This window comes from Metopolophium dirhodum, chromosome 5, assembly GCF_019925205.1.
Source record: "Metopolophium dirhodum isolate CAU chromosome 5, ASM1992520v1, whole genome shotgun sequence".
In the NCBI taxonomy this organism is placed as follows: domain Eukaryota; kingdom Metazoa; phylum Arthropoda; class Insecta; order Hemiptera; family Aphididae; genus Metopolophium; species Metopolophium dirhodum.
In genome coordinates, this window is record NC_083564.1 from 16,800,165 (window position 1) to 16,814,864 (window position 14,700).

The window sequence follows — 14,700 nt, forward strand, 5'->3', positions numbered from 1 at the left end:
GTGGATTTCGTCATGTAATCCATTTTATTAATTTATTGATGGCATTTTGTGATATGACCATAAATACTCTAAAAATATTATTCCATTGATATTAAATAATCTTCATTAAAATGTCAGTCTTTGATTATACCTGAGGGTTTTAAACTACCGTCATTGTCAACAATTAATTTAGCACGAGATCATTGTATTCATGCGACTTTCTAAGCTATGAATTGTGTACCTATATATTTTTTAGTTTAGTTCAGTAAATAATGCTCAAAACGGTACTTTTTTGAAATACAAATAATAATATATTGTTCAATAAACAATGTTAAATACACAAATAACTTTAAAAATATCTAGATAAAAGATAAGACGGCCTAATTTGTATGTAGATAAATAACAAATAATTTTACAGCTTTAGGTTTTTTAAGACTTTATAAATTAAATTATTATATAATATAGGTACTCATACGCGTTCAATTATAGTTAAGATTCTTTATTATACCATTCTACAAAAATACAATATAGATTAAATTAATCAAGAAATGGAAAATCAAAATAAATTATGCAAAATCAACCTAAGTCAACTTCACCTTAAATCGAAAAGAATGTCCCCCACTAATTTTAAACAATAAGAGATTCGTCTGGAAAGATCATATAAACAATAAAAGAAAATAATTAAACTCATGCTTTTACCCTCTCCGCCCAATTCTAAAGACTAAACTTAGCCTCAAAAGCAAAACAATTATCTATAAAGCTATTATTATAGCTCAAATAACCAGATATCCAAATCTAAGGCCAAGCAAAACCATCAAACATTCAGCCACTGCTAGAAGTATTTCAGACAATTAGTCAGCCACTAATAACTGGATTCCCATTATGCCCGTGTGGTATGTCTAAATCTACACAGTAATCTACATATTTCCACACTCAAAAATCTAGCCCACCAATACTATAACCGTTTTCACAACAAACTTACAAATCACAAAAATCTTCTTAGGTATTTTCCAAATTGAATTAATTAATAATAATAGTAATACAACTATTATAATATATTGCTGCTCTACCAAAGAGTTTCTCTCGTCCCTCGTGTGTTCATGTATACTTTATATTTTGTCATATTTATTTGTTAGTTTAGTTTATTTATTTGGTAAAGAAAATAAATGATGTGTTTACTGTTTAACAATAAGTTAACAACATATTATATTTTTATTTTGTGTAATTTAATCAAATTGGAGTTTCCCAAGGTCGTATAAGATTAAATTCCACAACCTCGCAGCCCATTATTATATTTTTCATATTAATGGCTTTATACACCAGTTTATATTTTCCATAAAAATATACTTTTGGAAAGTTATTGTCTTCAAATTTCTTCAAGTCGATCCCTGATGTAATATATGTGCCCTGTAAAAATGTGGAGAAAAATTGTTACAAATTTATGAAAATTGTTATTATTAATTTTAGATTCTGAGTGTAGAAAAATAATGACATATCTGTTTTACAATGGTATCTATTACAACTTCTGGGGAAAGGGGATCTAGTTGGTGCATTCAAAATTGAAAATGCCTATTAGTTTTCAAAATTGTCGAAAAAAAAACAAAAATTAAATTAAAGACAAACGGGAATTTTTGACAGTATTGATTTAATTTTTTTGGCTAACTCAAAAACTGATAACTGCAGATAGATACTTTTAATTTTTTACCAAATGTTTATATTAGCATTTTCCATAAGTACACGATAATATTTTCAAAATAATTACTACACTATTTTTGAGAAAATTTGGATTTTTACGATTTTTTTTTAATTATTAAATTTGGTTAATTATTCAAGTATGCTAGGTTGACAAACCATCTCTGTTCAGAATAGTTTTTTTGTTCAATGATTTATCATAGATTTCAAATTTAAAACATCCATTACAATGCTACCAGAACTACCGTACTTTTTCACCATTTTATTTTTAAATATTTAGTCTACCATTTTGAAGTCATTAAATAATTTATAGTGTAAATCTACAATGGTTATTACTTATTACACAATTTTATATTAATTTATTGTAATATTTTTATACATTACCACTGGTAGTGGACATTTATCTGTTGGAATGTTAAAACCCTTTGTGAATGTAAACCATGCATTTCCTCCGAGATTTTTCATAACACTACAAGCGTTTTTTGTTATTAAAGTATTTGAATTTGGTATCCAACCACCAGTTGAACCCCAAATCGCTAGATTTAAATCAAGCTACAAATAAATAATAAATTACTTTAAGTAAAATGAACAACGAAAATTTACAATTCAATGGAAATTAATATTGTTCCACCTCATAGATCATAATTACTATGCAATATGTTCACCAGGACTTGTCAATTTCGGTCACTTATTTTGAATAATAATATAATCACAATAATTATACTTACTATAATTTATGTTTTCTGTTAAAAATAAAATAGTTCTTACACATATTTTAATTTTGATGGTTTGATAAAATTAAGTGACATTGGTAACTTAATTGATATGAAAATATGCACTCCTCAAGATCTAATAGTGGGTAACCTATTATGTATAATTAAATTGAAAGTATTACCTACAGTAAAACTTTTATATTACGAACTTCTATTTAACTTCTATTTCATGAAATTTTTTTTTGATTCATATCTTATTTAGAACTATAACCAAATACATGTAACCAGCTGTTGCCCGTGGCAAATTAAATAATGCCAGTGAATTTGTCCCATCTTAAACTTCGTTAAATATAAATTAGCAATAAAACTACACAGGTTTAAAAATACGTTTTGGGTCGTTTTGACCAAACATAAATTACAGTACTCAAGTTATGTCCAATCATGATCACAATTTATTTTTTGTAACCAATGGTTGCTATGTAAACAAAAAAAATATTTGATTTTCGTAAGTCAACTATTAAAATGCGCATTTCACAAAATCCTTTCTTGGTGCGCCTATATATAGTAAAAGTTCATTAAATTTGCTAAAAATATTTAATGAATAGGTTAGTTTGTTTGACTTCATATTTTATATTTTTATATAATATACAGATTCAATTTAATATTTTTGCTGTCTATGAGGATTCGTAATATTATGGAAGTTTTACTATATTATACAAATATTAAATGTAATATTATAATAATATATTTACTGTTAGAGTATCGTCAAAAGGTATCAAAAATGTTAAATTCCCTTTGTACTCTTTTGTTCTCGGTGTTATTTTACTAATAAAAATATTTAATTGAATTGTATGGTTTTTTGTTGATCCACAAGGATATACTTTCTCAAACACCACACGATATTCTCCCTGTAATAAGAGTAACACTTATAAAGCATACATTTATGTAGAAATGTAATACATCATTTATATAGATCAATAATAATATTAATATATAATATGTTTACTAAATCAAGAAGATAATTAATTTACCACGGGTAAGTTCGGCATAAATATGTTTTTTGATTGAGACAGTGAGAGAAATCCAAGAAGTACGAACACTTTAATTTTTTTCATTTTTGCTGTAATATTTTATTTAAACAATAATAGAGTGTATCATAAGTTTTAACTGTGTAACATTTGAAAAAAAGAGTTGAATAACAGCCATGAGTAGTATAAAATATTGATAGGTACATTTATAGCAGTTGATATGCATGAGCTGTAACCTCTAAATATTTCCGGATGTAGGTATATTATAATTATATTTAATAGAACAATGTAATAAATTGGTCCGGAAATTATAAATTTTGAAATTTTGACTAAAGAATTTTGAATTGAAAAATTATTTTTTTGTTGGATAGTCCATTCATCGAGGAAGGCATAGGGTATATAGAACATCACGCTACGATCAATTAATATAAGTGCTCAAACAGGGATTTTGAGATTTACGATGGAAATATTTGTTTATAAATGGTTGCTATTGGTTATAGGAGAAATAATTAATAGAAATAGTATTTATTTATTATTGGTTGCTATTGGTTAATCGGGCAGATCAGGTACAAGCATGCATCAAATCGAATTTTCACACATTGCCTACGAGGGTGGTTGAGTTGCACTTACTGCAGTGAGTTACACCAAAAAGGAGTTGAACAATCACAATTTGTTTAAGAGTTGTCATTTTTTACGGGCCACAAAGTGCGCAAGATCAGCTATAGCCTATATTATATATAAATTAATGTTTGTGTGCAGATCTCTGGGAAGAAGATAGGCTAATTTAAAAAGGGTTAAATTTGTTTTTTTTATTCGTCGGAATTTAGTACGGATAGGTTAGGTTAGGATTATGTATTAATTGATTACATTAATCCACCGTATTATATCAAAATAAACTTGGTATAACTTTGATACTTTAGTAGAGTTAAATCATACACATACAAACCGCACTGGGTCCGTGATCTACCGCAGCTAGATTGCCTACCTGATAATATACTAGTTAAAAGATCTTAGAAACTCCTCTGCTCTCATGGGCGGGATTACTTTTGTATTTGCTAGAGATTTCCGACAGACACTTCCCGTCATTAACAGAAGTACGCGAGCAGATATCATCAAGGCATGCTTGAAATCGTCCCCTTTATGGACTTCGATTGAAAATATATAATAATATTTTAATATGAGATTATTGAAAATTTCATTATATATTAATTTAATTATTTAATTATAATATTGGCATGAAAACGATTAGGTATTATAATAATTTTTACTTATTGATATGTAATTTCAAATTTGCGTGTCGGTTCATTTTTACAACAAATGACTAATGAGGTACACCCACGACCCACAGTTATCTACTAGTTATTTAAATCAATAGTGTTAATACCTATAAAGTTTTCAAATAATAACTAATATCGGTAGGTAATGGGCCGGATACGGAATAAAATATAATCGATTCTTAGATTGTTTGCATGAAATAAATGTTTCTACGAAACTAATAAACCTTTTAAATAAATAGATTTTAAAATATTTCGTTTTGCATCATTTTTCGTTCAATTATATTCTATAAATTATACGTTTGCGTTATGTATTGTTTAATGATATATAACATATTTTGTTGATCGTTATGTTTTGTTTTGCGGTATTTAATTATGTTTTATTATCGCTTTCTGTTATAATTACGTTTACAAATTTCAATCGTTTTTTGTCAAATATAACTTTATTATAATTTATAACGTTTGCAAGCCCTGATTTCAACTGCACATATTCAGGTTTGGTACAACTCACGTCTCACAGAGTAGTAGTAATATTACTCTATATGGTTAGGTTGGGGTGCAACACTTCAATCGGATCCTGCTCACCTGCAGTTCAATCCGAGCGCTGCTATATAAATTAAGCCAAACATTAATATTATAAATGTTATTTTTACTTTTAGATTCTGAGCGTTGCGATGAATGTATTGTATTTACAATGATCTGTTTTTTTTCTCTGTCATCAACATTTGGGGTAGAAAAAATGCTCCAATTTTCAACATTAGTATCTTTTTTGACAGAAAAGTGAATCTAGCAGTAATTTTCACAAGCGTCTGGGGAAACTGGGAGTTTATTAATTTTTTTTTAATATAATACATAATTTTGATTATTTATACTATAAGTATGCCAGGATGATACTACGTCTCCTTTCAGAATCGTTTTTCCGGTTCAATTTATTTCCCGATTTAATCACAATAGTCGTCTGTTGTGGTTACAATAGAGTTATCATTTTTTAAGTGTTTTTACTTCATTTTATGATCATACACATATGCGTATTATTAAATAATTGAATCTGTATTTCAAGTAAAATATTTTTCTGAACATTTCGATGCATAAAAAGTCAATTTTTAAAGATAGTATAAACAGCCATTAGATATCATATAAAAATTCGTTATACGTCATAATCTATTAAAATTTCAACAATCGACTTACCTAGCGTGGCTAGACAAATTTTCTTGTTAAACAATCAAAGAAGGCTGCCACTCATTACCTCATATTAATGGTACGTACTTCAGAATATTTGATTGTACACAAATGCATACAATACACATACATTAATTATAGACTATAATAGTTAGACAATGTTAGTTAATTTATGCCAAATAAATATATTATATAATTTCGTACAATTATATCATACGTTGTCCATTTAATTATTGGTAGTATTTAATATTTATATATAGTATAATACGCATTATTGTAACTGTAAAACTATAAATCAGGGCTTGCATTTGAAAAAAAAATATTGTTTTACGTTATTTACAATTAAAACGTTATACAAATTTTGAGTTTATCGTTATTCAAAATTTAAACGTTATTCAACTTTTGTGTTTATCGTTATTCAGAATTAAAACGTTATACAATTTTTGCGTTTATCGTTATTTAATATTTAAAAGCATTTAGATACCCGTTTTAAAAGTACACAGGCCGCAATTAAAAAGTATATGACTATGACCTTTTTTGGGGACATAATTTCCCTATTCTGAGTTTTAAGTAGGTATTGTGTAATTTTATTTATTTAATTAAATGGGTTAGATAACCCAATTACATATTATTTACAAAATATAGAGTACAGTGATACAGATTAAATTACAATATACATAGTTCGTAAAGAAATGGAAACAAAATAAATGATAAAACAGTATGATGATAATTAATCTTAAGTTATAAGTGATAATGTATTATTGAATTTAATAAATTGCCTAGGCTCTAAGGACTTTATTATAAAATAATAAATATAAAATATACAATTACACAAACACTGACGACTGAACAAATCTGAGCAAACTGATCACCGAACACAATAGTTGAATAACTTGAATGGTATAAATTCCGACCGTAGTACAGATAGTACAGTACAATATTATCAGAGTATCACTATTATTAGCTATTGGTAATTAAATTATTCTATTAATACCTTCTTATTAAATTTTAAAATAAATCTAATACGGGATCTCTCGGATAGGCCGGATACGGGATAAAATTAATTCTTGGATCGAATAAATAATTGAATAATACTAAGTATTATTAAATAATTGGAAATTAATTATTTTGTTTAATGGAATACAATATATACCGTTTTGCGTTATGTTTTGTTTAATGATATATCATATATTTTGTTAAACGTTACGTTTTGTTTTGTGTTATTTATTTATTTATGTTTATCGTTTTTCGTTATAATTACGTTTACAAATTTCAATCGTTTTTTATCAAATATAACGTTATAATCATAACGTTATTATAACGTTTGCAAGCCCTGCTATAAATACTTAAAATCGAATCTTTAGTACTAACTTATTCTGATTTCGCTTTAATATTCGTTACATTTTTCCAAATATATTTGCGAAACATTTTTATGAATAAATAATATGTTATATATAGACTCAAACAAATAAAGACTATCATCACAGCGATGACAGCCAATAAAAGGTATTGGTACAATAAGTTAGATTAAATGAATGAGGCATCAAATGCAGGGCACTTTTATGACAAATTACATATTCAGTCCAGAAAGTATTGATTGTTCAGCAGACATCGGTCGAGTTTTGAATATATCGGAAGCGATTTTTGCATTTCGCATATATCTTTAATATATATTTTTGTTAAAACCATGTTAGATTAATATTTTAATTGTTTTTTTGATAATGTAACTCACTTTTCATAATTTACTAGCTCCAATACATTTCTCAAAAATGTATTCTTTTTCACAGATAAAATATCCATGGAAATGGCCATTCCAGCATTAACCAAGTTGGCAATATTCTTTGGCTGATCGTAAAATAACGGGAATCCAAGAACTGGAACGCCAGCATCCACTGTTTCATATACTTCTGACATACCTCCGTGACTGATGAATGATTTTACATTGGGGTGCACTTAAATCAAAATACAACTTTATATGTTCTCACTCAAGTAGTACAAAATCCATAAAATGGAACATATTACATAGAATTTCCCGTTGAAGTCACCATTTTTTTATCATTACGTTTTTTGGTTTATTCACCATTTCTTCTTCATATTTCCATAGTATTCTTTGAGGAACTTGGGCTAATGCTCCCCTTCAGTGGATTTATTATATAGTCAGGAGATGTAGATTAGTAGGAGATTATGTAGATTTTTTATATAAAGACTAGCTCTCCAACTGCGTCGGATCGCAAACAACGTTCTTTACTGCCACCGAAAATGCAACATAACGTGAAAAAAAATTTCAAAAAATTCGGGCGTCCATGCAAATCATATAGCCGCAGTGTTTTTTGGGTGTCTAGCAGGTCTAACCGAGGTGATTATCCGGGTAGGCAATCCGACTTCGTCGGATAGCGGACAATGTGCGACGACCGAGTCTCGTCATAAGGTATGCAATCCGACTGTGCCGGATCGCGGACAGCGTTCATTACTGTCACCAAAAAAATAAATAATAAATTACGTGAAAAAAAATTAAAAAAATTTCGGGCGTCCGTGCAAATCATATAGCCTACGAATTTGTTTGGGTGTCTAACAGGCCAGTCACCTCGAATGACGTTCGCCATAGTATATAACTACACACAATGCAAACGATACAGGTACTACACAAACCAAAAAAACATATTGTATATACCTACCTATGATATCTGAACTGATAAATACATATATATCAATATAATATTACAGTTGTCTGCAGATGAGGTAATCAAATAGCCACTTTCTTATTGTAAAGGAATAGCTTTACGTACTCAATTCACGTGTTAGTGTATAAGTATTATTCTACTCGGAGAGGCAGTTCTCCTTGAGTTGTTACTTGTTATGATCTCCTAGACGTAACCTCATAGTTAGAAATTACATTCTATTTTGGCAAGCTAATCAAGGGAGCGGCCAACAACAAGTTATCATTACGAGGCGACGGTTGCGCGAATAACAACTTATTGAACCAGCTACATCCACCTCAAGGACGCCCCGTCCATGCGCAGGATCCATCAAAGGAACCGACATCATAATATATAGGGGGGCTGGGAACACAGTAAAGACAGATGTACCTGGACCAGCAACGCAGAAGCGACTTCACGCCACTAGCCATATACAGGACGACTACTACTACTACTATTACCACGACGATACTATACATTTCATTTTGTTCTAATAAAACATTGTATTTATAAATCTAATTTGACTACTATTATTTTCAAATCATCAACATAGTGAATCCCTGAAGGGGCAGCACGTAACATTATTTTGGTAATTAAGAATTTAATGTAGCATACAAATACTGTCACAAATACTATATAATATATATTAATAAATAAATAGATCCTCATTAAGTCATATAGTATACATGAAGGTTAGTAGTTATTAATTTGATTTTATGCTCATGATTAAACATACCTATAGTATAGTCGACTCGACTCAAGATAGGATATTTTATTATATAATATTAATATTTATACGTTTATTTATTATAATATATACATGTACCTACCTATACAGACCGATACAGTGGCTATATCGTGTATATTTATGCCGACTCAAATATATAAATACCAATATGAGGAAGCCACGGCGTGAACGAGTAGGCAAAAGGACAAAAGTCAGTCAAATATAATATAATAATAACGCAGTTTATTGAATAAAAAAAAAATCAATAAAAAAAATCGAACTTTTCGACGCATGTATTTATGCTTGTATATAGTAATACCTACGCGACGTAAAGTGGTAAAACTCGACTTTTCTAAAAAATTATCGATAAACACGCGCGACGGCGGCACTCGGTTTGTACGTTATCTCCGCCGCGGCGGGTCCACCGGGACCAAAGGAAGGCCGCGCGCGGCCTGTAAATTTAGCGGAGAACGCGAATAAGGTCCGAGCGAAGACGCAGGAAGTCCTCAAGGGGGGTAAAGATGAAAAATCTGAAGAAATTGATATCTTCATACATAAACTAAATTATTTATATTAATAGATAAAAAAAATTTTTATCTTTAATCTTTAAATATAAATACTAAGTTCTTCCTAAATATACCTTCTTTTTTCTGATAATATTTTCTATACATTTTCAAATTTATAAATACAAAGTTATTCGTAAATATACCTAACCTAACCAGAACAAAAAATCGACACGAGACTCTGCTTTATAGTTTTAGACTAGCTTTCCGAGCATCACCGGGGGAGACCCCCAAATCCCCCGACTTGACTTGGGCGAAGAGTTTTAACCGATGTCGGAAGCTGCAGTGGTCTTTTGGTCTGGTCGTCGGTCTCGAGCTGGTTGGTGTGTGGTAAGGAGGTCTAGTGATAAGGTTAGGACCACCGTGGTTCGACGTGGTACCCCGGGATATGGCACCGAAAATTCGAAATTCCGTAAAAAAAATCATATAACCGCCGCGATTTTTTTAGTGTCTAGCAGGTAAGTCACCTCATCTATCCGGATAGGCAATCCGACTTCGTCGGATAGCGGACAATGTGCGACGGCCAAGTCTCGTCATAAGGTATGCAATCCGACTGTGCGGATCGCGGACAGCGTTCATTACTGTCACCAAAAAAGCAAAAATAAGTAATAAATTACGTGAAAAAATTTCGGGCGTCCATGCAAATCATATAGCCAACGAATTTGTTTGGGTGTCTAGCAGGTCAGTCACCTCGAAATGACGTTCGCCGTAGTATATAACTACACAAAATGCAAACGATATACTATACAACCTAAAAAAACATATTGTATATAACTATCTATGATATATGAACAAATAAAAATATCAATATAATATTACAGTTGTCAGGTGAGTTAACTGGTTGAAGTAATCAAATAGCCACATTCTTATTTTGGTAATTCAAAATTTAATATAGCTAGGATATTTTATTATATAATTAATATTTATACGTTTATTTATTATAATATATACATATACTTACCTACAGACCGATACAATGGCTATAGCGTGTATATTTATGCCAAATCAAATATATAAACACCAATATAAGGAAGCCACGGCGTGACAGAGTAGGCAAAAGGACAAAAGGCAGTCAAATATTATATAATAATAACGCAGTTTATTGAATAAAAAAAAATAAAAAAAAACGCATGTATAGGTTATATATTAGTTTAGGTTATACGCATGTATATTTTATGCCTGTATATAGTAATACCTACGCGACGTAAAGTGGTGAAACTCGAATTTTCTAGAAAATTATCGATAAACACGCGCGACGGCGGCACTCGGTTTGCACGTTATCTCTGCCGCGGCGGGCCCGCCGGGAACAAAGTACGACCGCACGCGGCCTGTAAATTTAGCGGGGAACGCGAATAAGGTCCGAGCAAGGACGCAGGAAGTCCTCAAAGGGGGTAAAGATTGATAGCTTCATACATAAACTAAATTATTTATATTAATAGATATTAATGGATTAAATAAATAAGCTAATCAATAAAATATATAAGTTTTTATCTCTCAATATAAATACAAAATTCTTCGTAAATATACCTTTTTTTTCTGATAATAGTTTCCATACATTTTCAAATTTATAATCTCCAAGTTCTTCATAAATATACCTTTTTTTCTGATACATAATATTACAAAGCAGAGGCCTGGGAGACCGCCTATCGAATTTTTTCATTGGCCGTCTCAAAAATTTTGATTGAGCGCCACAAAAGAAATCCGTTTTCCCTCCGTTCTCCTCTATAGCAGTACAAATCGACACGGGAGCGCCACACGGGTCTCTGCTTTATAGTTTTAGATTTGAATTAATTATTTGAAATTAAGAACTTGTCAAAAATCTCAAAAGATTTATGGAGTTTTTAATGTAGGTAGGTAGATATGCTGTTATTAAAAAAAAATAATCTCTTATCAAAAGTTTCATAAAAGTTAAACCTATACGAGAAAATTATTGTTTTACTTTAATTCAAACACACACCGATTAATTGTCTTATGTGTTAAGCGTGAATGTGTATGTATGTATTAGTTTACTTACGTTTTGTATACTCTTTGGAGGTTTTAAATGTATGACTTGTATAACGTTTTGGGGAAACTGTCTCGAATACTCACTAATTATGAAATGACTATTTAGAAATGTCAGTGACGGTTGTACAGTACTTATTTTCAAATCGTATGGTCTATTCAACGTATACTTTCTTGTTCATTGGTCAAAATTGAAAAGTATTATACTGTAACCCAATAATACAGTGTTTGAAAATCTTTGTAGAAATGTCTTAGGAATGGCATGATAAGTATATAAATGTGAAATTGTTGCTGGATTTGAGATGTCACCGGAAATAATGCGTTCTTCAAATGATACCATTGGCGATGAAACCAAATATATCAAAGGCAAGTTTAACTCATTAGGCAAATACCAGTGTTTCGATGATGAGTACATCAAAATTGGAATTTCCTTTTTTTTCCGTTATTTTATTTATCTGGACGCTTATACTGCGTCACACAAAAATATACGTTTAGTTCTAAAGATTTCTAAAGATTCGGTTCCACAAGAACCATTTGTTCAGAATTAAAAAAAAACTGAATAATGATAAAGATTAATATGATACATTAATAATTTATTGTCTTGTGTTAATATATTATCAAACAACTAATAGAATATTATATTCATTCTCAAATCAATATGTTATAATGATGGTTGATGTCTTAAGTAATAATTAAGTATAGTTATAATCTAAATTACAATTGCAAATAATGTAATGACATGCAAGTTGTGGACTATATTATTATACCTCTTACATTTACACAAATAAATTGATACTACTCTTGGCCGTACTAAAAAAAATGTTTGCGCTAGATAATTAAAATAAAACGTAGGTAACCTAAAATGGTTGGTTATACTATATAATATATTATTATGATAACACTAATTAAGTCCAACACTGAATTCTTTGTTATCTATGATAAATTACACTATATTAAAATATTGTTGTAGTATGGTGTATAAATTCACTGACCTGTGTACCCCTAAAACCACTTTGGCATGCAAGTTACGCATAGCGGATTAGAGTCTTCACATTTATAACTAGGTTACGATGTGATCGATGTAAGTATTATGTTACCATAATATATGTAGCTAGGTAGTCATATTGACATTTCGTCAATTTTAAAAACAAGAAAATAATTATTAGCAAATTGTCGTAATTTAAAATTTGAACCAAATGCTTACATAAAAAAAATTCTAAATATTATTATGCAGTACTATCAATATTCTTAAATTTCTATAATGAAACTTATTAAATACGATTTTGAGCGAAGACTGTCAGTGCAAAAGCTGTCAGTCAGCCTACGATATTACTAAGTATAAACTATAAATAATGATATTATTGTAAAAAAGTAATTTATATAATATAAACTATTTACGTGAAACCTTGTTTTAAATTTTCAATCCTTAGCTATAAAAGATGAACATTTTATACATTTTTACCTACAAAATAATTTTACATTCTGAGTGGAGCGATAAATGTATTGACTTTACAATGAGGTGTGTTTTTTTAAAATTTAAAATTTTTGTGTCTGGCATCACTATTTAAGACAGTAAAAGTGCTTGGATTTTCTTCAACAGTATCTTTTCTGATAAGAAAGTAAATCTAGTTGGTACTTTGGGTGGTCAAATTTTCCAGTAGTTTTCAAAAGTGCCAAAAGAAAAATGAATGTAAACCGGGAATTTTTATGGAAAATCGGTTATAGACAAAATCTATTTTAGTTTTTGTTGTAACTCTAAAACAAATGACCGTAGATATGAAATGTTGAATGTTTATATTAGAATATTCTATACACCATATAATTTTAAAAATATTTTGATTTGTTTTGAACTGTTTTAAAAATTTAAGTTCATTTCTTGATAAAATACATAAAAATCATGAACATTTTTCTATTTAAATCTAAGATTTGAAAATGTAATACAAGATTTCTCATAAGTTTTTCTAACTTCTGAAGATTGTCAGTCAGTCTATGATATTACTGAGTATATTTGATGACATCATTGTGAATAAAGTAATTTATATATTATACATTATTTACGTGGAATCTTGTTTCAAATTTTCAATTCTTAGCTATAAAAGTTGAACATTTTATAAATTTTTAAACAAAATAATTTTTAAATTTCAAATTTGATACATTTTGTCAAAATTCGAACTTAAAATGCTTATAAAAAACCATGCCTCTTTATTTTAATATTTTTAAACTGCTCTTGTAACAATATATCCAAAGCAGTGTATTCAATTTTCAAATTTTTTGACCCAAAAAATAGAAATTTATAGAAAAGAAAAACTAAAAAAACTGAAATATTTTTAAAACTTTATCATGAATTGAAATTGATAAAAGAAACATATTATTATGGTGTAAATTTGAAGTATCAACAGTTATTCGTTTTTGAATTACAACAAAATAAGAAAATCGCTACAAGAGAAATCGACTGAATATCCAATGTTGTAAAAATTTAAACTTCAAACGCTCATAATAATTTAATTTTTAACTTTTTGACAGTCTTTTTTTGATAAAGGTTGTAAAACTTAGATTTTTAGCCTTTTAGGCAGGGACTGGAACCGTACCGAAATAGACCGGTTTTGGACCGAAACCTTTTGAAAATCTTGGGACCGAAACCGGACCGGAACCCTTAAATAAATTTTTTTAGGAACCGAAACTTAAACCGAAACCTTTATTTTGATGTAGAGATTTTTACGGTTTTTTTCGGTTAAAAAATTCAATAGATATTTTTTCTTTATTATTTAGTAGGTAATAACTACTAAGTAATAACAAATAATTTAATTATTATTAAATCGTAGACCTATAAATCCTATATATAATTCTT

At 29.2% G+C, this 14,700-nt stretch overlaps 1 protein-coding gene and 2 pseudogenes across 1 annotated transcript; all 3 read right to left on the bottom strand.

The window, feature by feature from the left end:
• LOC132945568 (UDP-glucosyltransferase 2-like) overlaps nucleotides 1-14,700 on the bottom strand; it is a 45,272-nt pseudogene that overhangs the window by 21,145 nt on the left and 9,427 nt on the right.
• LOC132945745 (uncharacterized) lies at nucleotides 1,125-3,505 on the bottom strand. Its single transcript, XM_061015501.1, has 4 exons — nucleotides 3,416-3,505; nucleotides 3,137-3,292; nucleotides 2,056-2,223; nucleotides 1,125-1,386 (listed from the first exon to the last, which is right to left on the bottom strand). The coding sequence occupies exons 1-4, from the start codon at nucleotides 3,497-3,499 to the stop codon at nucleotides 1,210-1,212; spliced, it is 585 nt and encodes a 194-aa protein (XP_060871484.1). The 5' UTR covers nucleotides 3,500-3,505; the 3' UTR covers nucleotides 1,125-1,209.
• Nucleotides 7,237-7,819, bottom strand: LOC132944448 (UDP-glucosyltransferase 2-like; annotated as a pseudogene).

Coding starts and splice junctions, on each gene's coding strand:
- LOC132945745 (XM_061015501.1), bottom strand. CDS start 3,499: ATGAAAAAAATTAAAGTGTTCGTACTTCTTGGATTTCTCTCACTGTCT. Junction 3,293..3,415: donor TTATGCCGAACTTACCCGTG/GTAAATTAATTA, acceptor CTCTTATTACAG/GGAGAATATCGTGTGGTGTT. Junction 2,224..3,136: donor CTTTTGACGATACTCTAACA/GTAAATATATTA, acceptor ATTTATTTGTAG/CTTGATTTAAATCTAGCGAT.